The sequence below is a fragment of the Nyctibius grandis genome, chromosome Z (genome assembly GCF_013368605.1).
Source record: "Nyctibius grandis isolate bNycGra1 chromosome Z, bNycGra1.pri, whole genome shotgun sequence".
Classification (NCBI taxonomy): Eukaryota; Metazoa; Chordata; class Aves; order Nyctibiiformes; family Nyctibiidae; genus Nyctibius; species Nyctibius grandis.
In genome coordinates this window covers 18,648,741-18,676,474 of record NC_090695.1, presented here as the reverse complement: position 1 = coordinate 18,676,474, position 27,734 = coordinate 18,648,741, and the positions used below count along the sequence as shown (strand labels likewise).

The 27,734-nt window shown below is 42.0% G+C and overlaps 1 protein-coding gene across 3 annotated transcripts in view; it reads right to left on the bottom strand.

Moving 5' to 3' along the window:
• Nucleotides 1-27,300, bottom strand: part of GPBP1 (GC-rich promoter binding protein 1) — a 42,071-nt gene extending 14,771 nt beyond the window's left edge. Inside the window, exons 1-5 of one of the 3 annotated variants that reach the window (XM_068423389.1) lie at nucleotides 27,265-27,300; nucleotides 25,323-26,359; nucleotides 24,459-24,526; nucleotides 5,263-5,382; nucleotides 40-163 (exon numbers count right to left, since the gene is read on the bottom strand). In XM_068423389.1, coding sequence (XP_068279490.1) covers nucleotides 40-163; nucleotides 5,263-5,325 — 187 coding nt within the window. In that variant the 5' untranslated portion in view covers nucleotides 5,326-5,382; nucleotides 24,459-24,526; nucleotides 25,323-26,359; nucleotides 27,265-27,300. Of the gene's footprint in view, nucleotides 1-39; nucleotides 164-5,262; nucleotides 5,383-24,458; nucleotides 24,527-25,322; nucleotides 26,360-26,455; nucleotides 26,591-27,262 lie in introns of those variants that run through there. The other 2 variants (XM_068423392.1, XM_068423390.1) reach the window with 2 other exon arrangements.
• Nucleotides 27,301-27,734: the final 434 nt, after the last annotated feature.

The window sequence follows — 27,734 nt, the reverse complement described above, 5'->3', positions numbered from 1 at the left end:
TAAACGTATTCAAAATGTTCCATTAAAGTTAAATTATACCTCCATTAGGCCGTCCAATGTTTGGATCAAACCCATCTGAAGAGTTGTGTCTTCTGCGATTTGCTTCATAACGATTCTCTGTCCACGGAAAATTTTCAGAATGTTTCTCAAATTTCAATGATGACTGTAAATGAGCACAAGTGGTAGACGTGAGATACCTGATTAACAACAAAACTGAATTATCAGAACTGTAACTTGGACATTACTCATGGTATATACAATTCATTTTCAAAAGGACTCTGAATGACAGACAATGCAGCAGTCCTCAAGTATGCATACGTTCAGAGCTATGTCACCATCTCCCATGCTAGCAAAGTGGAAGCTGTATCGTCTGCTCCAGGACGCTGAAACAGAGCTAACAACAATGCTTGTGACACAAGGTAAAAAACCCAAGTGTCTATTTAGTTTTGACAGCAGAACAGAGCACAGGTGATGCGTTGCAGCAGAGGAAAAATTAAAACAAGGTAAGAAAGGACAGAGATCACCGTGTGGAAGGCAGAAAAGAAGTCTGGGATCTTAATTTGGGTAGTCAGAGACTACACACGGACATTCTATGGAAAGCAAGGAGTCACTTCCACCAGAGGCAGCTGTACACAAAAAAGGCCCAATTTATTAGTCTTGTCATTATAATTTAATACGGCAAATGCAACTAGCTATGAAATACAAATAAAAATCTAGAGTCAAAAGTGTACCGATTCAAAAATATACTTCAAATTTAAGCTTATACGAAGGCACTGTAGAAATTTTAAAGAAATAAATCTTTAATATGTCAGTAAGAAGTACTTTATAAACTAAAACCTTATACTGATAACAGCACTCAAATCAAAATACATCCTGACTAGAACTCATACCTAAGGGGATTAAACCAAAAAAAATCACATCTTACAGCAGTTGTTTTCCCTATTACTTCTGACTTTACTATTTTAACACTACAACATTTATTTTGCAGTTACATCTTAAAAATTCAAGAATAAATTTTCATTCTGCAAAAGTTATGCTCAGCCTTACTGTTGTTCACACCACACAACTCCCAGTGAGCGACAGCAGAGGGCTGTGTTACCCAGCACCTCCCTGCCACACAGCCAGCCGTTGTTGCGGATGAAGCAAAGCCCCCTCCCCTCCCAGCGGACTTACTCTGCGCATATGTCCATTGTATTGCACATGTACAAGAGATCCAACACGTCCCAGGGCCGTAAGAGCTACGCATGTATAAACGCACAGCTGTGTGGAAATGTACTGAGTCAGCAAACTAAGCTTAATGATTCCAGGTAGTACCAACTTTACTGCACCCACACTATCAACTTTACTGCCTGAAGCTCACTCCCTCTCCAGACTGAGTAACATTCAGGAAAAAAAGTACAGTGGTAATGGTGTACGTCTGAAAATGGAAGCCCCAAGTTTATTTCAACAGTTATTACCCACTAACATCTAATCAAGCTATGTTAATATTTAAAGTACTCCACTGAACAAAGTGAGTAAGGGAAAAAAAGGAAATCACAGTAATAAGTTTAACTACTTTGGAAAACATGATGAAGAAAATTATTTCCTTCTTCTCACCTCCCCTGCCCGAGACAAACACACATAAAAATTATACCCAAGTTCTACTGACAATGGTCCAGCAGTGCTCAAGGGGCTGTTAAAATTCACTGCTTAAAATTCAAACTCAAGTAAGCCACAGATATGTTTAACATACAAAGCATGTATTTCCAAACAGTACAGAGGTCAAATGGAAAGTGATTGCCCTCTCAATTTGAGACCTGGGAAGTGAATTACTTCCTTGACAAACTTGGAGAGAGAGAAAAAACAGAAAACCACAAGAGACTATTAAAATATCTAAGTAGTTCAAAAAATTATCATAATGAATCTCAATACTTAAGTAAAAAAAATAAATCTCTATAAGCAAATTTTGAATAAACTGCCAAAAATTTCAAAAAGCTCCAGATCCGTTGATCATAGTTGAAATTTTAGAACACAGTTTCATGTGTTCATTTACATACGACAATCTTCTAATATTGCTTTTGGAGTTTAACTTTCATTTTTTTGTATGAACTTTGAAGAACAATCACATTTTCACGAAGTATAACTGACAGCATTTTAAGTATAGTGTTTTGCATCGTACATGATATTATGAACCTGAAGTCTTTAAATTGTGTGCAAAGATCACGCAGTTTGCATTTTCCCCACATGATGGAGGTATCAGTCTACGAAGCCCCTTGTCGCAGAGATGACAGTAAACTTTATAATCAACAGGAAATCTATTGGTGATTTCTGGAAGTTAAGAAATTATCTGACTAGGTTCAGCCAGCCGAGAAAGAATGCAACACAGATTTTTGAAGTATAAGAAGTCTTATTGCTTAACATGAAATAAAAGTAAGCTTCCAGAAAAGTAAGACTGCAGAGTTTACCAGTCTGTCTGCAATCTCCCCATACACATTCTACAGCAAGCTTTTCTGAAAAGTTTCATACATATCCCAAGATGGCTTCACTATTCACAACACTTCCCATTTCTATCTGCCCAACTGCAATACTGCACTGCTGCAAATATAGTCGTTCCAGACCTTAACGAAAGATACTCATTAATGTTTATAAATATGTAAAGGGCAAGTGTCATGAGGATGGAGCCAGGCTCTTCTCAGTGACATCCCTTGACAGGACAAGGGGCAATGGGTGCAAGCTGGAACACAGGAGGTTCCGCATAAATATGAGGAAAAACTTCTTCACGGTGAGGGTGACCTAACACTGGAACAGGCTGCCCAGAGAGGTTGTGGAGTCTCCTTCTCTGGAGACATTCAAAACCTGCCTGGACGCGTTCCTGTGTGATATGGCCTAGGTAATCCTGCTCCGGCAGGGGGATTGGACTAAATGATCTTTCGAGGTCCCTTCCAATCCCTAACATTCTTTGATTCTGTGATTCTGTGATACTGAGCAATGGATACCCACCTATTTAGGTGGACTTTGCTATGTAAGTGACACAGAGAAAATATAAAAGCTTATCCTTAAGAGGAAATCATCAGCAATAGGTGAGATGGATTTCAGTCAAGCTGTATCTATACCAGTCACATTAAGAAAACTCATTCACAGTCCCAGCTTCCTGGCATCAGGTTTTTCTAACGTTAGCCTTTACCTATGTAAGGAAAAGCCTCGGCAACCCAGCATCAAGGAAGGAAACCAAGCTCCAAAAGACACAATTCCTAGAAGTGCCTCTTCAGGGAAATAAAAACTGACTGGGCAGAGTTCAGTTTCTCTTTCTCAAGTCTAAATGTTGTTGATACCATAGCCTCACCCCAGTTCCATTCTGCATGAAACACGAGACACCTTGCCTTCCTCACCCCGTCCCTCCTCTTCATCTCCATCCCCCTCTGCTCTTCTCTTCAGCTGCTTTGTTGATAAATGGGAAGCAGAAATAAAAACCTGTTCTAAGAAATGGAGGGGACAGGGGGCCACAACATTTGGGAGCTCTGTTGTAGAGGAATGACAGAACAAGCCTTACTCTGTAAAATAAGAATTACTACACACCAGGTAGGACCAAAAAGACTTTGCAAGTGTTTAATATCCAAATGTGCTGTATATCACAGAATGCTGATCACTGAGGAAGAAGGTAATGTGAGGAAATAAGCTGCATTTCAAATAACAAAGCACAAAGACTATAATGGAGAAAGCATACAAGCATGGAGTTTTTGGAAGAAATGAAAGAAAGTCTATCTAAACTCCTTGAGGCAAAGAATCATGGAAGAGAACAGGATCCACATATGCTTGCAGCAAAAGTTCCCACAATTCAGGAATGAGGTGACAAATACAATCCATACCTCAGATATATTTGAGTGGTACTGGAGTAGTTCTGGAACTTACTTTTATCCTGCTACATTGACACTTTAAGCTGGTAAAGGTCTTCCAGCAGGTTCCTGAAATATGTGGTGAAGACTGTTTTGTTGTTGTGACACCATATTAAACTAAGCTCTGATTACTTTTCCAGTCAAAAATGTATTAAATTGGAAAAAGCAGATCAAAAGAGTTGAATATATCAGAAATCTAGTAGAATGAAAACAAACAGATCACAGGAACCACCCTGGAACAGATAGGCCTGATGTTCCCAGAACAGAAACTGACAGTTGCTGACAAACTATACTAGACAAAGAAGCTAGCTAGGTCAGTGTAGAAGAAAGATAAATAGAGCAATATGAATAAGGACATTCAATGACCTGTCTAAAAAAACGCATGCTTGTATGCGTGTGTAGACATACATAAGCAAAGCAATGCAAACACAACGAATACTGACAACTAATTGTGCATTTAACAATAGCAAAAGCCTATTTCTGTTAGTTTATAAAAGCCAAACATTTTCCATGGCCATGAAAGACGAAAAGAAACTTAGATAAATACATTAAGGTAAGTCAATGCCACTCTCATAGCTGCAGATATGGATATTACACTCAAAAGATTATAATAAAGAAGACAGGTCTACAAACAGGGGAAGAGATGACAGGAGTCTGAATATCCAGTGCTGCCTCTGCTTCTGCATTCACACGAATTAAGGAAGAGTAGAAGGATAGGCCAGAAAAAAATAGACTTTTATTAGATAGACATACTCATGGCTTCCCAGAATATTTACAAACCCTAACGATTCAGAGATTGCTATTTCCTGTTTCCAAGCTGACTGTTCCATTGTATTAAGTGAATAACAGTAGTCTAGATGAAACAACCAGAGCGAAGATGCACATCTATTTGAAAGCGCCACATTCCACCAGTAGTAACAAGCATCCCACCAGCAACTGAAGAGCCACTTCAGAAGGTCTATTTCAAAAGCATTTTTTTCAGTCACTTGGATGACAGAATAACACTTCTGTAAAATTTATAAGACACAGAGCAAAATCAGAAGCAAGAACATCGAGCACATGCCTCTGTCTTGGTACTTCTAGCACAAAATGCAATAATTCATTTTGAAGTCCTGATGAAGGCAATCTTAATCCAACAACAGCTCTGATAATGTCACCAGGCACATGCTTCTTTCCATGAACTCATCTGCTCAGGCAAAAAACTCTACTGGAGGTATGAGCTTGACAACCACAGTACAAATACTTAAATCACGATAACAAGACTTGCTAGATATCATCTGTTATCACCTTATTCATAAAGAGATGTGCATTTTTACTATGAGTGAGGTTATGACATTTGGACTTCTCTAATAACGAAAGTGCCTGTTCAAAAGAACAACAAAGAACATACCTTTGTTGACGACGGTGGAGTAGGAAAATTAAGCCAGGCTGGAGCAAAGTCATGCTGCGCCATTTAGGTCCAGTCTCTCTGAATCAATGAAACAAGGCTTCAGCACCTCATGGCAAGCCCCTGTAATTGGTAAAACAAGAAAAAAGTACTTTTCAGATGCTTATGTTACAAGAGGATTATACTTGTGGTGTTTTGATCATTATTCCCCTTCTGTTTTCTGGTATTACCTTCTCACACAGATCTGGTTTAGAATCTAACTATCCTCATCTCATTTATAGCATCACATTTGTGCTTTTATTACCAAAGTGTCACACAAATCAAATATATCACAGGTATCATGAAAATACAACTGTAATATTCCTTCCTTTATTTCCTCTTACAAATGAGATGAAGCATCTTGGGTAAGGTCTGATCCAGAAAGCTGTGGCAAAATTAGCTTGCTGAAATGCCTTCTGGTACTATCTAGAATGGATTTCAGGAGCTATTTCACTAGCTTCCCAGAAGAAGCTGATTTTTTTAATTAGTCCATAAAAGTCAGTATCAGAGGCCATACTAAGGTTCCTTATGAAAAAACTAAATGCTCAGAGCCACCACAAACTCTATATTCTCTCTAGATTCAATGGAAACAGAGTCTACGTGTCCAGAAACAGCACCAAAATCCAGTACAATTCCCTAGTTTGAAAATAGGCAAGAGAAAGTAATGGCTTAAGATTAAAACCCAAGAATACTTTTTCTACCCCACGCTCTCCCCACAGGTAGGAAAACATCTCTTAGTAGCAAGAGAATGCAGGATAATGTGAACTATATTACCCGAAGCTGAACTACAGCACAGAAAGGAAAGAAATGGATGAAACACTGCCTGAATTACAAGGGTATCTGAGTCATGCTCTAGCTAGACACTGCAAAATTGTCAATGATTCGAAAATATTTTAAGTATGAGATACACACATTAGAAATTCAGCTACTGAAAACATAATAAAAGCCCACATGCATTTCATAGGGAGACCCAAATAACCGTGGATTCCACATCTTTGCACAACAGAGTGCAGATCTGTTAGTCAGTGAGCACAGATGTAGTTCACTTTAATCTAAGGCTACTGTAATGTAAGTATTAGTAAGAGCTGTGGAATCTGAACTTGTTAACCGATAATTATTGTTGTACTCTGGTCTGAACCATGCTATTGCAGATTTCCAATGACAGACGAGAACGCTCCATCTTCTAAAACGAAGTCTAACAGATTTGTAAGTGTTACACTACACTTATTTGAGCTGCTGGTTCTTTCTTATGCCATGAGTTCATACTTAGGTTTTCAGGTACCCCCGGTATCAGAGTTAAACTGTAATGTAAGATGCACAAAATCCACTATCATTAAATAGAGACAAGTTTAAAGGTATGTCTCACACAAAATAACTTGTTATTCATTACTCTATTGAAGTCATACAACACTCTTCTAAATTTACTTCAACAAAAATTCCAGAGAAATTTTCTAAAGAATCCAATTATGTCAGACAAGTAAAAAACAAATCAGGGAAGTCCTAGAGTCACAGAACTGCCACAAAAATGGCTTCTCTTTCTAAGAGGAAACAAGTTCACTTTTACCAATTAATCACGTTCAGCAATGATATAGAAACATAAAAGGTTATAAGTTTACAAATGAACTAATACAACAGACGGTAAATTAAGAAACAGCAAATTAAACATGAGAAGACTGCAGCAAGAAAAATTTCTTTTTCTCCTTCCCTCAGCTACAGTTCTCATCTCCAAACAGGAGAATCACAAAATCTTTAGAAAGGATCAAGACAGGTATCAATACTGGAAGATCAGCACAACGTCTTCAGACCGAGGAAAACAAAGGGAGAGATTAGGTTTATACCGAATAAGAACATAACAAAGGATCCAAGAAGTACTACCAAGTTATTGGTGAATCAGCTATTAAGGTATGGGACAACAAAGGCATTAACAATGTGATTTCTTAATAAATCCATCTTACTGGTTTTAGAAAACTAGTCAAGCTTCCTAACACTACTGTTTATCCAACTGCCATGAAAAGAGTTTATTTTTAACTCACTAACATCCCCACCTTCTACCTTCTGCACATAAATCAAGAGCTCAGGTGAGATCTGGTAATTGCCAAGTAGCTGAGGACTGGAAAGGTGTTTTCAACAGAGCTTTGTCCACAGCTCACTGATACTGGGTGTGTATTTCTTCCTGCAAAAATTACCCTAGAAGCAGATTTAAGTCTTCCTCATGTTCTCAGTTCTTCAACTAAAAGCTCTAAAAAGGTTTTTGATAGTGCTGCTCTGACAGATGAGTCAATCTCTTTCCTACAAAGCAGTATAGTAAAGTGATAAAGACAGAGGCCTGGGCCAAAACTACACAATACTCAGATTGCAAAGTCAGCAGCAGAGTATCTGTAAATTTCAATAAGCCCATAAAGTAATAACTCTTTTAGGCCTAATTCGTCCAGCTAGTTTTGAGAAAAGAACAGCAGTAACAAAAGCACAGATGTATTTTTAGAACCCTACCTGACCAATTGCACAGGTTTACAGTTAAAGACTACCAAGAAAAGCAACCATTGAGAATACAGACCTCCACACCACCAAAGTCAAGAAAACACTTCCTCTCATCTGACTGTACATATTATCGGTCTGGCAATTAGACATGGGAAAATCAAGTAGTTTCATTATTAAACTTGACTAACTTCTAATAGGCACACACCCCCTAGCCATAATTAAATTGGGAAACAAACAGCAGATCCGGAAAGGACAAATATTAACATATTTTTTTAAAAACTGTATTTTAGAGTACATAGTCTACCCAGCTTTAAGTTGCCAATTCCATGTTTTATCAGGCTTCATAAATACTCTTACAGATGCTATCTTTCTGATATTGCCAACAAGTTTGTCCTAGAATGTATTTTAATATAAAAACATTTTCATTACAAGCATGAGCTTTGTTTTGATGATCTGGCAAATATTTGATAGCTCTAGGGTATTCTTCACTCTGAGGAAGATTATTTTTAGTAAATTGAAAACAGATCACAAAAAGTGAGAGTGGGATGTCAGCAACACCACTGTGCTGCCACAGGCAGGATTTACTATGCTTAAACCCTTCATGATCAGCTGGGTTGCCAAACACCAGTTTCTCCTTGATTGCTTTCCCTCTTAAGTTAGACCAACAACTGAGACTACCACATTATTCTGCAACACGTTCCTTCATTAGAAAGGTTCCTTGTACCAGGTCTGACCTAAGCGTTTCTTCCTGCTATTCAGGTCCATTACCTAAGCTATCCCCAGCAGTCAGAGACGTTTCTGCATTCTGTGTCCCTCAAAGCACTTGTGACCTCTGTTCAGACTCGTACTATCTACAAATTTAATAATCATACACTCTATTTCATGACTGAAGTTATTAATAAAAATACTGAAGAGACTTCTTTAGAAACTTACTCGATACATCCTTCCAGCTCCACATCAGACACGAGATGCCTTTACTAAAACTGAGGAGCCACTAAGGCAAATAGGTAACATTGATTAGCAACGTACTTCAGAAGAACACTTCTGCCTTTCAAAAGCATAGGACTACTTTTAAATTAAAAAAAAAACCCAAAAACATTTAAAGTATTTGCATACGATGAAAGTCAGCAATATGCACCCACACCAGCATTTACAAGAAACTGCTTTCATTATACTGACAGACATGAAGAACCCATTTGTCTGCTAGCAAGCCTTCTCTTATGTACACACCACACAACGGATCAACTGCCGTTCATTAACGCAGATAAAACAGTTGTTGTACTCCCAGCTACCAGAAGTGAGCATATTGAGGTAAACACCACAGATCTGAACACTACTTCACTGCTTTCTGAAACTCTCTTGGTAACAAAAGATTAGGCCCAAAATTTATCACTGAATGTTTAAGTCACACAGAATCACAGAATCAACCAGGTTGGAAGAGACCTCAGGGATCATCGAGTCTAACCGTTGCCCTTACACCACCCTGTCAACTAGACCATGGCACTAAGTGCCATGTCCAGTCTTTTCTTAAACACAGCCAGAGATGGTGACTCCACCACCTCCCTGGGCAGCCCCTTACAATGTCTAATGATCCTTTCTGAAAAGAAATGCTTCCTGATGTCCAACCTGAACCTCCCCTGGCGAACCTTGAGGCTGTGTCCTCTTGTCCTATCGCTAGTTGCCCGGGAGAAGAGGCCGACTCCCACTTCACTACAACCTCCCTTCAGGTAGTTGTAGACTGCAATAAGGTCACCTCGGAGCCTCCTCTTCTCCAGGCTAAACAACCCCAGCTCCCTCAGCCGTTCCTCGTAGGTCAGACCATCCAGACCCTTCACCAGCTTGGTCGCCCTCCTCTGGACTTGCTCCAACACCTCAACATCTTTCTTGAAGTGCGGGGCCCAGAACTGGACACAGTACTCAAGATGCGGCCTCACCAGTGCCGAGTACAGAGGGACGATCACTTCCCTAGACCAGCTGGCTACACTATTCCTAATAGAGGCCAGGATGCCATTGGCCTTCTTGGCCACCTGGGCACACTGCTGGCTCATGTTTAGCCGGCTGTCGATCAGCACCCCCAGGTCTCTTTCCACCGGGCCGCTTTCTAACCACTCTTCCCCCAGCCTGTAGCGCTGCATGGGGTTGTTGTGGCCGAAGTGTAAGACCCGGCACTTGTTCTTGTTGAACCTCATGCCGTTGGTCTCGGCCCATCTATCTAACCTGTCCAGATCCCTCTGTAGGGCCTTCCTACTCTCCAGCAGATCGACACTCCCACCCAACTTGATGTCATCTGCAAATTTGCTGAGGGTGCACTCAATCCCTATGTCTAGATCATCTATAAAGATATTGAACAGCACCGGCCCCAGAACTGAGCCCTGGGGAACACTGCTAGTGACCGGCCGCCAGCTGGACTTTGCCCCATTCACCACCACTCTCTGGGCTCAGCCATCCAGCCAGTTTTTAACCCATTTAAGAGTCCACCCATCCAAGCCCCAGGCAGCCAGTTTGTCCAGGAGGATGCTGTGGGAGACAGTGTCGAATGCCTTACTGAAGTCTAGATAGACTACATCCACAGCCCTGCCCTCGTCTACTAAGCGGGTCACTTTGTCATAGAAGGAGATCAGGTTGGTCGAGCAGGACCTGCCTTTCATGAATCCATGTTGGCTGGCCCCGATGCCCCGATTGTCCTGCATGTGCCGTGTAATGGCACTCAGGATGATCTGTTCCATCACCTTGCCTGGCACCGAGGTCAGGCTGACAGGCCTATAGTTCCCTGGATCGTCCTTCCGACCCTTCTTGTAGATGGGCGTTACATTTGCTAATTTCCAGTCAGCTGGAACTTCTCCAGTTAACCAGGACTGCCGGTAGATAATCGAGAGTGGTTTGGCAAGTTCATCTGCCAGTTCCTTCATTACTCTAGGGTGAATCCCATCTGGGCCCATAGCCTTGTGGGTGTCCAACTGGCACAGCAGGTCACTAACCGTCTCCTCCTGGATCATGGGAGGTTCACACAGCCCCCCGTCCCTAACTTCAGGCTCTGGGGGCCGAGTCTCCTGAGGACAACCAATCTTGACATTAAAGACCGAGGCAAAGAAGGCATTGAGCACCTCTGCCTTTTCCTCATCTCCTGACACTACACTACCCTCCTCATTCAGCAAGTGGTGGAGGCTCTCCTTGACCCTCCTTTTGCTGTTGATGTTATTTGTAAAAGCTTTTTTTGTTGTCTTTGACTGTAGCAGCCAAATCAAGCTCTAATTGAGCTTTGGCCCTTCTAATCTTCTCCCTACACGACCTGGCCACGTCCCTATAGACCTCCCAAGTTACCTGACCCTTCTTCCAGAGCAAGTAGGCTCTCTTTTTTTCCTTAAGTTCTAGTCTAAGTTCCCTGTTTAACCAGGCCGGTCTTTTTCCCCGACGGCTTGCTTTCCTACAGACTGGGACAGCCTGCTCCTGAATATTTAACAATTCCCTTTTGAAGCATGTCCAGCCTTCCTGGACTCCTTTGCCCTCCAGGACCGATTCCCAAGGGACTCGGTCCACCAGCCTCTTAAACAGGCTAAAGTCAGCCCGCCAGAAATCTAAGGCAGAAGTTCTACTCTTGCCCCTCCTTACTTCCCCCACTATCGAAAACTCTAGCATTTCATGGTCACTATTTCCAAGACGACCACCAACCCTCACATCTCCCACTAGTCCCTCCCTGTTCACAAACAACAGGTCAAGCAGGGCCCCTCCTCTAGTGCGCTCATTTACCACTTGCATGAGGAAGTTGTCCTCCACACATTCTAGGAACCTCCTAGATTGCTTCCTCCCTGCCATGTTGTATTTCCAGCAGACATCCGGCAAGTTGAAGTCGCCCACGAGTACAAGGGCCGGCGACCGGGCGGCTTCTGACAGCCGCTTGTAAAACGCCTCATCCGCCTGCTCATCCTGGTTGGGTGGTCTATAACAGACTCCCACCGTAATGTCCGCCCTGCCGACCTTCCCCCTGATCTTCACCCATAAACATTCAACCTTGTCATCCTCACCATCTTCCTCAATTTCAACACAGTCCAAGCACTCCCTAACATACAGCGCTACCCCACTGCCTCTCCTGCTTCGCCCATCCCTCTTAAAGAGCTTATAGCCATCCATAGTTGCACTCCAGTCATGAGAGTCATCCCACCACGTTTCTGTGATGGCAACCACATCATAACCTTCCTGCTGTACAGTGGCCTCTAGCTCTTCCTGTTTGTTGCCCATACTGCGTGCATTGGTGTAAATGCACTTCAGCTGGGCTAGCGGCCTTGCCCCCGACGCAGGCCTGTCACCCCTAGGTTCATTTGTGGCTGCCCTGGTCTTATCCCCCTCCCCCATCGAACCTAGTTTAAAGACCTCTTGATCAGCCCTGCCAACTTCTGGGCCATAACCCTTTTCCCCTTCTGATTCAGCTGTTCCCCATCCGGCATAAGCAGGCCCGGTGTCATGAAAGCCGCCCCGTGGTCAACAAACCCAAAATCCCACCTCCAGCACCAGTCTCTTAGCCACATATTAATCTGTTGTACTTTCATAGTCTTTTCCCTATTTTCACCAAATACCAAAGGAATTGAAGAGTATATCACCTGCGCACCTACCCCCTTTACCAAATGCCCCAGGGCCCTGAAGTCCCTTTTGATTGCCCTGGGACTTCTCTCTTCAATCTCATCCCTACCCACCTGGAATACTAATAGTGGGTAGTAGTCAGAGGGGCCTCACCAGTTGAGGAATCCTCCTGGCAACATCCCTTACCCGTGCCCCTGGGAGGCAGCAGACTTCCCTGTGAGTCGGGTCTGGCCTGCATATGGGGCCGTCCGTTCCCCTTAGCAGGGAGTCGCCTATAACAATTACTTTTCTTTTCTCCTTTTTGGAGCTGGTTGCAACCCTCTTACTTGGTTGCTTCTGTTGACGTAGCCCCGTAGAGGATCTTTCACCTAGATTTGTATCTTCCTGACACTCAGGAAGATGCTCAGGCTCCAGCACCTCATACCTATTCTGCAGGGGGACGTGCAGAGGGGAGGAAGGTCGGGATGGGATTCGCCTGCCACCCCGAGCAGGGACCTGCCTCCATTCCCCCCCCATCCGCTAGGTCTCCTCCTGCTCCTTGTGGAGGAGGAAGAGGATCCTCCACTACCCGGGGAGCATTAGGCCCGTCCATTTTCCCCAGGACAGGCAGGGAACATCACTGCCCGCCATCCTCTTCCTGGGATGCTCTTGTACTCCTTAACCTTTCCACCTCTTCCTTGAGTTGGGCCACCAAGGAGATCAGGTCGTCGACCTGTTTGCACCTCACACAGGTGAGGTCTCCGTTACCCTCGAGTGCCAGGGCCAGGCTCTGGCACTCCCTGCAGCCTGCCACCTGCACCTCCGCATGCTTCCGTGGCAGGTCCGTTTGGGTTGCCATGTCTTTTCTGGCACCCGCAAGGGACTTAGGGCCCCGCCGAGTGGAAACCATACCTGCCTGCCCGCCTACCCTGCTCGCCCGCCCTGCCTGCGAGAACTGCTGTGCAAACTGCCACGCCCCTGTTTGCACGCTCCAGGTCGCTCGCGCTCCCCAGGGGCTCTTCAAATCTCCCACGGTGCCTCCGGCTACGCCCCCTCCTCTCCTAGGACGGGACTCAGGGGCTGCTGCTCGGGTGGCCCTGAGTACGGAACCCGCCCGGTACAGCCCGATCTCACCCTCGCCCACACTCACCTCAGTCGCTATCGCTGCCACCACTGCTGCCGACTCAAGTCACCGCTCCCTAGCATCACAAACTCAAAATATATATGCCATTCTTTAACCAAAGTGCCATAAAAGCTAACTTGGCTCAGGTTGTCTTTCACCAAAGCTGAGCTGCACAATTCTAGAAAGGGAAGAAAAAGATACTGAAATACTCCTATCCTCATACTGTTAACACTCAAATGCCTTTAAATAGTCAGTCTCATCTCAGCAATAGCTGCTGGTGTCCGATTCAAGTACTGCAACGTGACTATAGAAAAGAAAGTCTTCCATAGCCCATAAATTCAGATAAAATTTATGGTTTTGCTGTATTGTGGATAGTAGAAAACTTTCAGCAAAGAAAAAGCCCTGTTCTGCAATCTTACATCTTGGGGGGATCTGAGAGAAGTCTCTAAAGCATTTTGTTTCAGGTAACATGCAATAATTATTCTAATATTCAATCATATAAAATTTAATTCTATAGTTGTGTGAAGTATAATCTTCAATAATAAGGCAGTAAATGCCAAGGAATAATGAACAGCTGGTTCCAAACGATGTACAGTGAAGAGATCTGTATAAATATAACTCAGTCATCTGCTTTGAGCCACATTAGCAGCTGGAATAAGAACACTGCACTAAGTATGTTTAACCAACGTTGAAAAAATGTTGGGCTGGTTTTTTTTTTGGTTGAGTCAACAAGGTCCTTTTGTGACAGAAACTATTTTCACTGGTTTTAAGCAGCTGGAAACACTACTTTTTAAATGAACTTATTTGTGTTATCTGAAGAAAATTTGGGAAAATTTAATATACTGCCTCTGTTTTAGAAAAAGTAACGTGCAGAAAAGGGCAGTAGAAATCCACTGCATGAATCAGGAGCCAAGACTTGTGTGAAAAGGCTAAGAAAAACCATCTAGAGTCAACTCCCAAAACTCTGCAAAAATAACAAAAAAAATGGAACTAAAATAACTATCATTAGTTTAGCTTGTGCTTACCATATTGTTAAGAAAACAAATATTAAACAGTACAATTTTCCCAGCACTACTACATTTTTCTTTTTTAAATCATCACAGAAAAAGACACAAGTAAAATCAGACTTAGAATAACAGTACAGAAATTTAAAATTTTACTTGGTGCACTAATAGAACTATTTCAGTGATCAGGGACAAGCAAAGTCTAAGAAAACTACTTGGCTTGCTTTGCCTCACAAAATGAGGACCTAAGATGTATTTAAACAGTTGTTTAAATGTTATAAACATCTGAAGGAGTAAATTCCACCAAGAAAAGAGATGTCTTAATCCAAAGCACTGTAAGAATCACAAAAAGATACAAACCATAGATTTTGGCTGGACACACAGTCCTGAAGATCAGAAGCACAAGATCCTGGAACAACTTTAACACTTAAGACAAATATTCGAACCTGTCAATTCCTATTATGCTTCTAAGTCAGAAACTAATAATTGTAACTAAAGAGGTTTAATGTGTAGCACAATGCATGTACACAAAAATAACATTGTGATAATTAATCCATTTTTCTCATCTTATGTGGTAACCGTATGAGAATCCCCAGCAAGTTTTTTCCCCTCTCTCCCCTGCTACCTGAAATCAATATAGTGTTTAAAAATAAACTTTTTAAGAATGAAGACCACCCACTACAACCAAAGTATAAATCAATTTTTTTTTTCTGGCAATAACACAGAATTCAATAAGCTGCAAGAGCAGAAAACACCCTGTATTTATGAACTTTCGATTAACTTAATTAATTAAGCTCCAGGGAGACCTTCTAGAAGCCTTCCAGTACCTGAAGGGCCTACAGGAAAGCTGGAGAGGAACTTTTTACAAGGGCAAGTAGTGATAGGACGAGGGGGAACGGTTTTAAACTGAAAGAGGGTTGAGTTATATCAGATATTAGGAAGAAATTCTTTCCTGTGAGGGTGGTGAGACAGTGGAACAGGTTGCCCAGAGAAGTTGTGGCTGCCCCCTCCCTGGCAGTGTTTAAGGCCAGGCTGAATGGGGCTTTGAGCAACCTGGTCTAGTGGAAGGTGTCCTTGCCCATGGCAGGGGGGTTGGAACTAGATGATCTTTAAGGTCCCTTCCAACCCAAACCATTCTATGATTCTAGGAACTTACTTTCAGATTACTTTAGCAAAGTGCTTCTTCAAGCTTCATCTTATATGACAATTTTCACCTTACCTGCAACCTTTAATTCACTATTACTGGGACAAAATATGGAAAGGCCAAAACGACTAAAATTTAAGTGTTGTTTGCAAAGCTTGTTTGTAAGCTAAAAACCTCCATATATAGCACATAAAACAGGGGCATAAAATACATAGATCAAGGGGATCCAGTTGAACATAATATCCAAAACAGTGTTATGGAATACTTCTCAGGTTTAACAAACACCATTTCTCACATTTTAATAAAATTTGTGTAATTTCTTGCAGTAGAAATATTTTTTTTAAAAATCTCTTTTTTTCCCCTCTATGTTCACCGTGGGGGCGAGGATGCTTGCTCATTCTCATACCATTTGTCCTAAATTAGGGACTCCTGCCACCACAATGATGTCAGTTACAGATTTCACCCTCCTTCGCTCCTAAAAGATTTCAAACAGGCAGACTGGCAATACATGGCACTAGTGAAGTGTGAGAGCATTGCAGGCTAAGCATAGTGCAGAACCCTAGCAAGCATCTGTTAGGCCAGCTTGTACCTCTGTGTAGCACATCAACAATGGGAATACAGTGCAGTCACATACCAGACTCATTACAGACAGTGTAACTGTACAGTCACTACAAACAGAATCAGGTGCACTTATTAACTCACTCAGCTGCAGCACTAAACCAGGAAGCAAGAACACAGACCTAGACTTTTTTTTTCCCCATGTCAGGCATCCATAAAATGCTGGAAACAATTAAGACCTGACAAAGCTTTAAAATAAAAAAAAAAATGCCACCAAGTCTCCAACTCAAATACTAGAACACTGACAATCTAACCTGACTTCCTTCATATACTAGAAATTCACGTCTCCAGCACTGCTCCTGCTAACACAGTCAAACAGTAGTCATTTTCTTCACAGATGTCTTCAACCTGGCCTTACATCATCACGAAAACAAAGGCTACTGAGGTGTGAAATAAACTGGTTACACAAAAAATAATTTAAGTGATCACTCCTGCTCCCTTATAAAAAAGATCCTTCATCCAGAATTTCTTCCAGCTTCACTTCCATTCATCAAATCTTTCCAGCATTAGAAACGCCCCCCCTCTCTCTGTTTGTCTATTTACACAACACTAAAAACAGCCACATAGCATCTCTGGAAGTGCACAATACTCTTCAGGAGTTAGAACAGTGACTCCCATGAGAATTCATCTCAAGGGAATCTCTGCACTGGCTGCATAAGAGCACATGAGAGCCCTCAGATGGGGGCGTGGAAGAAACAATCTTCTGGGATGCTGCAAGGGCAGAGAGCACAGCAAGCAGATGTAATCAAAGCATTCTGAATTTTAGTTTCATGTTTTGTTTTCTATAATCAGGTCAAACAAGAAAAAAAAGAGCCTGATTATTAAAGTACAGAATCCTGAAAGGATTATGGCACAGAAGGCAACAGGCATTCACATTTAACTGCCAGGATTTTTTGAGACTATTTTCATTATTTGGTTTAAGTAGTTCTAACTAGAGGAAATGCATTTAGTATCACATTTTTAATATATTTAACTATAAACACTATTCTTATGAGTTGCAAAATTGTTGTAAAGTGTAAAAATATGTAATCCTTTTATTTTCCCATGTCCACACACATTGCAGATAATAGGAGGAATGTCTCAACAACACAACTCTTCAATTTATCACAGGCAGGGCTATGAACTTCAAGCACCACCTTGTAATGAAGCACTGCTACCTTGTAACATGCTTCTGAGGGCATACTGTCTACTCCTGTCCCAACAGCCTGTAGTCCCATCAATAGCACTAACAAAGATAAAGTCTCCCTCATCATTTTCACCTTCACTGAATTTTAAATGAGAAAAATATGAGTTTGATGACTTACTAATTTTAAATGCGGGAAGTGTCTTCTGAAAAATTAAAACCTAACATCCAGAGAGTGTTCTGAAAGACTGAGGACCAACTCATGCTTCCTCAGAAGATCAAAAAGAGTATCAGCCTCTCCCCATAGGAAAGATGCTCCAGTCCCTTAATCACCTTCATGGTCCGTTGCTGAACTCGCTCCACTAAGTCTGTATCTTTCTTGTGCCAAGGAGCCTATAACGGGACACAGCGCTCCACATGTGCGCTCACCAGGGCTGAGTAGAGGAGAAAGATGAACTCCTCTCGATTTGCTGGCAACGATCTTCCTAATGTAGCCCAGGGAGAAGTTGGCCTTATTTGTTATGAGGATGCATTGCTGGCTCATGGTTGGCTTATTGTCCAGGTTCTTCTCTGCAGAACTGCTTACCAGCTAGTCAGACCCCACCATGTACCGGCATATACAGCTACTACTCCCCAGAGGCATGAGTTCACATTTTCCCTTTGTTGAACTTCATGAGGATCCTCTGTCCAGTTCTCCATCTTGTCCAGGTTCCTCTGAATGGCAGCACAAACATCTACTGTATCAGCCACTCCTCCGCATTTTGTATCATCTGCAAACTTGCTGAGGGTAAACTCTGCCCCACTGTCCAGGACTTCAATGAAGATGTTAAATAGTATGGGCTCCAGTATTGAACCCTGAGGTACAATAATGGCTTCCTCCAAATGCCCTTTGTGCCACTGATCACAACCCTGACAAGCTGGGCCTGACCATTCAGCCAGTTTTTGATACACCTCATCATCCACGTCTCTACACATAGTTTATCAGCTTCTCTATGAGGATGCCATGGAAGACAATGCCAAAAACCTTACTGAAGTTAAGATAAACAACATCCATTGCTCTCTGTTCATCTACCAAGCTAGTCACCTCATTGTAGAGGCTATTATCTTGGTTAAGCATGATTCCCCTTCATAAAGCCATCCTGACTGCTCCCACTCACCTTCCTGTCCTTCATGTGTTTGGGAAGAGTTTCCAGAATTATTTGCACTATCATCTTCTCACACACTGAAGTGAGGCTGACCAGTCTTTAGCTCCCTGGATGCTCCTTCTTACCCTTCTTGATGATAGGATTGACATTTGCTCTCTTCTAGTACTCAAGAGCCTCTCCCAATGACCGTGAGACCGCTCAATAAGGAACGGCCTTGCAATGACATCAGCCGGCTCCCTCTGCACTCATCGCAGCATGCTGTCAAGCTCCATGGGTCTGCATATATGTTATTTAAGTGTTCCCTAATCTGATCCGTTCTCGACGGAAGGTGGAGAAAAAAAGCACAGAACTTTAAGATGACAAGGGCATGAGATCAGAGATCATCCCCACCCAACTTTAAGGGCATGTTGTTCAACTTGCCTAACCTGTATTTAGCTGGCAGAGGAAAGACAGTCCCACTGGTATTGAAAAGCTCCAACTTCAAGGAGGTCTCTCCAAGTGTACAAAATAAAAAATATTTCCCTAGCCCAGAAAACTGTCTTCAATATTTAAGATAGGTTTCATTACTGTTAGCGAGATACATTTGGTAACACTATTTGTCTGAACTATCAGAATAAATAAAAACAGCTTTGCTTTTTCATCATGTCCTAGCACGAAGAAACAGATAAAAATGGTGACATCGCTATAATAAAGAAAAGGCTGGTCAGTATAATAGTAAAATAGCCAAAACACCTACTATCTAAAAACTTAATTTAATAAAAGATTGTATGCTTTTGGCCATCTTATCGATTTACCATATTAATAAAGATATCCAATTTAAATGGAGCTGACCAAAATTTTATAAGAAAAATTTTAAAACAATGCTAAAAAATAGAAAAAAAATCCCTGACTGCTGAACCTATCTCACCAGAAGCAAGAGACAAGGAAAAATAGTTCCACTTTTTCAGCTTCTATACTTCCCATGCTATGCGGATAGCCTGTATTACTTTACAGGAAGCAGTTTCTGTGACACCAGGAATTTCAGAGATTGTCAGAAGAGGATTAAAATAAAAGGCAATATAAACTGAAATAGCTAGGAATACCTGAAGCTTGTGAGTGGAATCGCAAAGTTATCAACAGGGAAAAAAATAAGGAAGCTTCAAGCCATGAATTCCCAAAGTTAGAAGGGAGATATGAATTCAAATTTCTTGATGTTCCTTGAAGATCAGTTTAGAAATTCAGTGTATGGGTTTGCACAGACAAACTCATGAACAGAACAAATGTTAAACACACATGGATATATGCACATTCATAGTTTTCAGGAAAGTTTAAAATTAGCATGTACGCATATCTAAGGGGCACGTACCTATGATCTTTTACCTAATGCCTCACAGATTATTACCATAAGTACAGCACACCACAAACTACATGTAGGAACTTAACTACACCTCTCAGCTACACACTTGTTTGACAACCCACCCTCACCTTGTCACCATAATTTTTAGTATAATATTTATAAATCGGGTCAAAGAAGGTTGTAAGCCATCAGAAGTTAAGTATACTATAGTGTTGCTAAGACAGTAAAAAAATTAAAGATTATATATTATTCAGTGTCTCAAGTTTGTTGCTGCTGCTTTGCTTCCTTGGTAATGAGCTACAGCAAGTATATCAAATCCTTATTAAGTCAGGAAGACAAATGAAGCGTACATATGAATTTCAGAGGGGTCTAATAAGCAAGTCTGGTTGACATCTTAGAAAAGAGTGACCATCTAACAAGAATGGAAAGGAGGCACATAATTTTCTACAAGGGAATTAAAACTGAACGTTTAGTATCAGAGATATGCCAAACACCAACTGTACTGCATTTCATGACAGCAAAAACAGAAAGCTATTTGCGAAGGTAATTTTTTTCCCCTGAAGAAGCATCAGTAGCAGGCAAAGTTCTCACTAAAACAGAGCAACTCTGGAATAACCAAGCTGCAGAATAAACTGACCCTTCAGTTCTCCCATCTTGGGCCAGCTTCAAATGTTTATTTCAACTACTTAGCATCAGCCATAGAAAAACAACAAAGTTTTGCTCTGAATTAGGCAAGGAAACTATATGCACAAGTCCCAGTCATCAGACTACACAGCCTCTCTTTTTCATAAACAAACACATTCACGATTTTTCTCAAACTAAGCAGGCCTTTAAAATAACCCACTCCATTAAGTTTTTCCTTCTGCCACAAAACACATCATCTTTTAAACAAAAAATTTCTTGTGATAACAGATCCTTCCCTGTTATCTCTAATCAACAGTGTTAATTTGAAGTTGGTAAGTGTAAGTTTTAAACACTTCTGTTTAAACCCTATATGTCTCAATTTTCATTCCTCTTTTAAAGACACAGCTTATTAGAGACCTTCCTTACTCCATTGTTCATTTAGTTTGAACAAAGCAAAATAAGCTAATTTCAAGTTAATTTGCAATCCAAAATTTGCACGTTAATAAAACAGAAAATAATACTCAAACCCTAACACAAGCTTCATAGAGTTTTTGAAAACAGAAGCATTCCTGCTGACCACAAATTGCTGCAAAAGCATGACAACTACTTGAACTAAAGATTATTTATTTCCCTTCTTTTCTCTCCATGCAAATGCACAGCCACAACAACAGAATAAGCTTAAACATTTACAATCAACTTTTTAACACTTTGAAGGGAAAGTATGCATGTCACTCCCCTGCTACATTTCAATGTAGAAGATGGTTTACAGACATAAAATTTACAAACAAGGTTAAGCTGGGGTATGGTAATTCTCTCAAGTTCTTTGGTTCTCTAAAATGTATTGTCAAGAGACTCACACCTCCAACAAAAGGAAAGGGAGCTGAACTTTTAAAGGTCTTCTCTCCCACTGGTTCAACAGACATCAAAAAGTTCTGAACAATTCAGCGGAAGCCTCTTCTTTCTCAACTGTGTTACTGCAGAGCAACTAAAATCTCCAGTTTTAGTGTCGCTGTCCACACCATCCAATACAGACCTGTTCTGATGAGTATTCTAGCACTGGACAATAACAAATAATAAAACAAAACATCCATACATTTTTTAAATTTACCTTCTTGCCTCATCTTTTAAAAAGAAGTATAAGAACTAAGGCTTCCTGCAGAACACCGAGGAAGGAGCGAAGTCTTCTGTTAAATCTGAACACCTCCAAAAGTTTTGACATGCCTAGCTATGAGAAGTGTATGGAGTCAAATTGTAATGGTCAATTTTTTAACCATTCAAAGCCAACACATTCTCTAGTACAGCCACAGCCCTAAAACCTAGCTTTACAGTGACTTAGAAAAAAAAAAACAAACAAAAAAAACTAAGGAAAACTCACCTTCTTTTCTACTTAGGGCTCAAGTTCCTTATGTGAGGATGAATCAACTAAAGTACACTGTTTTGCAGAAGGATCTAGAATGTTGGCAGACTTGGGGGGACACTGATTTCTAAAAATCCCAACCATTGCCCTTTATCGTATGGTCCCCTTTCTGTATATAGATATGGTTTACAAGCAGCAGGGTTTACATCACTTCTGTGAATCAAATATTAATGTCACAACAATCAAAACATCTTTTAGGAAATGTTTTAGAAACAGCCAAAGTTAATAAGAGAGCTTCAAATATCTCAATCATCACTTCTAACAAAAAAATTTTTTTCTTCTTGCACTGTACCAAAACATAAATTAAAAAACACAAACTATTTTGTAACACAGAATAACTTCATATCTGAAGGTAAACTACAACCAGGTTCCTTCTGCTTGAAACCCTACACACTTGCAGTACCATTTAGCGGAAAGCTAAATAAACACTGATCTCTTGCCCTTTGCAAGGTTTGAAGTCCAAAAGCTGAAGTGTTAGTGCAATAACATCACCACCTCGTTCAGCATATGTTATGTAACAAGATCACCAGGAATTCCTTTGCACTTTGGAGTCTTCACAAGGATCTGAAGAAAATGCAGCTGAAAAAGGTAGTGGTTTTGACATATCCTGAGCATATAAAACAGAAAAACAATTCTGTGTATTTCAGCTGTTTCCCTGTCTATGTTTACCCAAAATATGAAAGGAGGTGATTGTGAAGAGTTGATAGCATCACATAGGGCACTATCATCAGTTACTGTGTAACACTACTGCTCAAACACACACAGTAAAAAACAAAACAAAACAAAACAAAAAGCATGCCAAGTCTCATTCAAGTTTGTTTATAATACGGTCTGCAAATAGTTCTCCTTGCAGGACAGAATTTACTTCTAGTACAAAAAAAATAAATAAAAGCAACTTCGCAGAAGTATTGATGAACTATCGCTGTCAGTTTTATCCACACATTTTAAAAAGAATAATCTCATTAGAATGGAGGAAAAAAAGGAGCATAAAGTCCATTAACTTGTGAAGTACTAACAAAGCTAAATATCTACACAATTTCCCTATATCATTTTAGAGATGTAATTCCGCTTAAGGTTTGCTGCAAGTTTAAACTCTGCTTACTCTTACAAGCTTCCACCAACAGTGTTTTCACACAGCAGAGCAGCCTACACCATTCAAGACAATTTCTCAATACAAATGCACCCATTTTAGGATTCTACCAGAATAAACACATCAGTAAAAGAGCCAAGCTGCTGACAGTTATTCCAGTACAAAAGCTATGTTTACATCAAGACTTAGAGTATAAGCTCTTGGGGGCAAGGACCTTATCTTCAAAGTCGTCTGCAGATCACTTAACAGACTGTCAGTACTATACAAATAAAAACCTAAAGAAGGATTTAAAGTGGACCAGCATGCTAGGCATTTTCTCCTCAGTAGGCTTCACCCAAGTATTAATTTTGCTTAGGGTACAAGGGCACAGCTGTAAAACACGCCTGAATCCTTGTCAAATACATATGCATACAAATAAGAACAACTGCACTTCCAAGTGCAAACACGGTGAAGAGAAAAAAATAATTACCCTTCCAGCAGAGAGATGTAAAGACAGAGTTAATTTAACGAAGCTAAAAAGCAAACTCTTCAAAACATCCAGAGGGAAGAGTCCAGATAAAGAATGTCACCCAAAATAGTAAATGGGGGATGCAGCTCCTTGATTTCAGTGACAGCCTCTTGCCAAGAGGTAGAAGTATCTCACAGCACTAAAAATTAATAGCTTGAAAAAAGAGACATCACTTTTTCTATGAGTAAAGAAGCAAGTACTTGTATTACTATTGTTTATGACCATACAACAGGGAAAAATTAAATTAAATGGCCACTCATGCCTGAACTCTTTCCATTTACCACATGCTTTCAAATAAAATACAGATTAGTCCGACTAAAAGAACGAGGAAGATCATTTTTCTCTGTTGGTTTGGTTCCTTCACATGTGGCTCAGTTCATTCAATCCCCAGCCATGCTGAGACTCGATGTAGAAGAGCTACAAGCCACAGTCACAACAGATTACAGAAACAGAAACTCCTATTCATGTTCCACAGTTTTCATGTTTTCAAAACAACAAAACTAAATATAAGTTAAAATAACAAAACAGCAAGGCCATCCAAAGAAAGCAAAATACTGAAGCTAGATCAACTTTTAGATACTGACAAGACAACACACAGAACAGTTCAGTGAGCCCGAGAATTTAAAAACATTTAGATGCAAGTCTTTCATTTGTGGTCCAAATAACAAGTTCCAAGGGGAAAAAAACACTGGAGTAATCTTGAGATACAGTTTCACATGCTTAACTTTACTTTTTCTACAAGGCCTTAACCCAAGCCACCTTCCCAAACATCTCTGCATTGCCCTTAGAAAAAAATCTTATTTTTCCATTAGCTCACTAATATTTCAGTATTGAAGAAGCTCTGAAAAATTTTTTAAAAGGTGGCGACTAAAGTAAATGTGTCACCTTTACCAGACACTCAGTTTACAGTCTACCCAGTAATGCTTTAATTATTTAAAGCGTTATGAATAATCAAGGTGAGGCAGGGGGGAGAGTACTTAAGTAAAAAACACTGACTTTTGAATTAAGTTGTTCTGTCCATCTTAATTTTCTTTGAGGCAGTAGCAGTTCATCTGAATGCAAACCTGCAAGAAAATTATTGCAAGCATATTAATTTCAACATTTAAACTATATCTATCTTCAGAAACATTTAACCACCATGGGAGGAAGGGGACAGCAACACATGTAAAAATAACACGTAAAATTAATTAGTTCACCAGTAGATTTTGTTTTGAATCCTTCCAAAAAGGTGGAGGTTTTTTGTAGTGTTATACTTGTAGAACAGTCAGATTCATTCATTCCCATTACAGAACAGGAAATCACTCTGAACCCAACCTTAAAATATCAACACATGAAAAAGTGAGTTTGCATAGGCAGTAAACTAATTTTTGCTAAAAAATATCTGGCTTCCATAAGTGACAATGAACAGCGAAAGGGAATTAAACAAAAAAAAACCCAAAAAACACACTCCATTATTAGTACCTTCATGCTGCAAAAACATCTAATACAAATGAAAAGACTGAGATGTGCAAGCCATCCAGCAGACTTGTTCAATAAGTATAACAGCTCATTGTCAAGATTACAGTATTAATGTGAAGGCTAAGTCATCTACTGATTCAGTCTAGATGTACCTGTTTTTTAATCTCCCAGAAAAATCACACTCCTACCTACACATTTCTCCTTGTACATGTATTCTTCAAATTCTTAAAGAATTCTTCCATTAATTATTAAAAAGCAAGTAAAAATTAGATTCTGCAAGCTCATTTCAACGTTCTCAAAAGAAACATTAGCCTCTAGGCAATAAACGTTACTGGTTTAACCCTTCTACTGATAAAATATTTATTCCGGTGTAAATTGGTTTATGAACTCTACAACACTTACCTAATTCAAGACGACCGCACAAGGTGTTAGTGCTGCGTGATTTATGTTTTTCCAGTTTGTTTTCCTTGAGATAATATCCCGAGTTCTTGTTGATACTACATTCGTAGCTGTTTGACATAGATTCGACCTCACAGCAATCAGCTGCCCATCCTTCTTGCTTACAGATTCCACAAGGCTATTTCCAAAATTTGCAAACTCTCTGTCTTAAAAAGCTTTTTTTTTCCTCTGACAGCTTCTTGTCTATTCCATGTACATATCACTATAAGAAGCATCAGCTCCAGGTGAAATAAATACACTTTTTACACCACAAACTGCGAAGCCAAAAATCCAAATTTCACATCTGAACTGTGGAACATTTCCTAGCTTCGGATAACAGAGGCCTTTGTAAACGACAGCTATCTGGATACCTCCATACTGCTTATTGGCAACATTTTTCAACAAAAATGTTAAATAAAATATAAAATAAAAAATGATAAACAAACACCTATTAGATTCTTCATTTAGAAAATAGGGCTCACTGTAAAATGACAGAAGGCTGTGTCAGAAAATCTAAAAAATAAGGGGAAAAATATCTGCCATGAAACTTTTCAGCAATGTCTACACAGTGACTCAGGCTGCACTTAACCTGGAGCCAGTTAACAAAACTGGTTATGCCTACGACTCAGACAGAAGGCTGCATAAAAGAAAAAACTACCTAAAAGCAAGAGAACACTTTATTTTGGCAGCTGAAGTATTCAGAACTTGATAAACTTAGCCACGTATCCATGCCATGTGGACAAAAGCATCCAAGGGTGAGCTGCTTAGCGCTGCTAGAAAGAAGAATCTCACGAGTTCAAACTTCCAGTTCACTTCCGATGCCCACTGACTGTTTCAGAAGCGTTTTCAGGATGAACCACTTGGACAAATAATCCCAAAACAGTGTCCAGTATTTCTCCCCTTTCACGAGAAGCAACTGCCGCAGGTCGGTTTCCACCTTTCTTCCTCCCTATCAGCAGAAGGCTTCGAACATCCAGGGCTCTCTCCGTAATCCGAACTGCCTGGGTAAAAAGCATCAGAACAATCAGTTCTCCCTTTTGAAATCTGAACTGACGTTAGACAAACACATAAACCTGAGTCTTAAAAAGCAAACACACGTGCAATCGGGGAGCCGAAGCCGGGTACAGAAGCCTCGGCTAAACCTTCACTCACACCCCGGAGAAAGCAGCAGACGTGTTTATCAGAGAAGGCAGCCTCTCAGCGAAAACGTTATCCTGCCTCTTATTACCGAGATACTAAAAAAAATAAGAAAAAAAAAAAAAGAAAAAATTGGCGGGGGAGAGAAGAAAGAAAGAAAGAAGGAAAGGGGCATTTCTCATTTTATTGGGAAATATGATCAGGTCTGCAGAAAGCACCCGGGAGGGAGGCGCCGACGGCGGCCAGGGACACCGAGCGGAAGCACAAAGCGAGAGCGGGGGAGCCGCGGCAGCCGCCGGGGGAATCCCCAGCGAGCCCCGGGGGAAGCCTCGCCGCTGCGGGGCCGCCCGCCTGCCAGGTGTGCGCGCGCAGGGCCCCCGCTCCCCGGCCACCACCCGCCTTTAGTCGCGGCGCCGCGGCGGGGCATGGGTAATGGCTCCGCCGGGTGCTCGCCCTGGCCGTCCGGGGGTCCGCACCGCCCCCGCGCAGCCGCCGTGGCCGCTGCGCGCCCCGCCGGGGGCCCGGGGACGGCTCCCCCTGCCCACCCCGAGGGCGTGCCTGGCCGCGCGGCGGGGGAGGGAACGGGGCGGCCCGGCACCCCGCACGCCAGCCCCTGCCGCGGCCGCCCCGCGCCTCCTGCCCCGGCCCGCCGCCGCCAGACCGCCCCGACAGGGGGTGTATGTGCCCCGGGCCCGAGCCGCAGGTGCCACGGGCGCGAGAGCGCCGCACGCGCACACCCGCCGCGCGCGCACGCACACCACACACACACCCCGCTCGCCTCGCTCCCAAAATGGCGCCGCTCCGCGCCGCAGTGCTCTGTGCGCACAAGCCTCGCGAGAGCCGCCGCGGGAGCCCGGGGCGGGGCTTCCCGGCCGCCGCCGAGGGTGCGACCCCGCCCCCACCGGCGGGAGCCCCTCTGCCGTGACGTCACGGAACAATCCCGAACGTTCCGCGCGGGGCGGCGGGGGAATCCCCAGCGCGCGCCCCGCCCCCACCCCGCCCGCGGGAGACCCCGGCGCCGCCGTAATTACTCGCGCAGCGGCGCAGCCCCGCAGCTGGCGCGCCGCGCGGTACAACGCTGAGGTCCCGAAACGGGCCACTGAAACCGAGACTCGGGCTCAGGCCGCGGGTGGGTCGAACCAGCCCGGGCGGGCGCCTCGGAGCCCCGGCTGACCGCTGGAAGGTCCGCGTCCGTGGGCGGGAACGGCCGGTGAGCGCGGCCCCGCCAGCGGCCCGGTG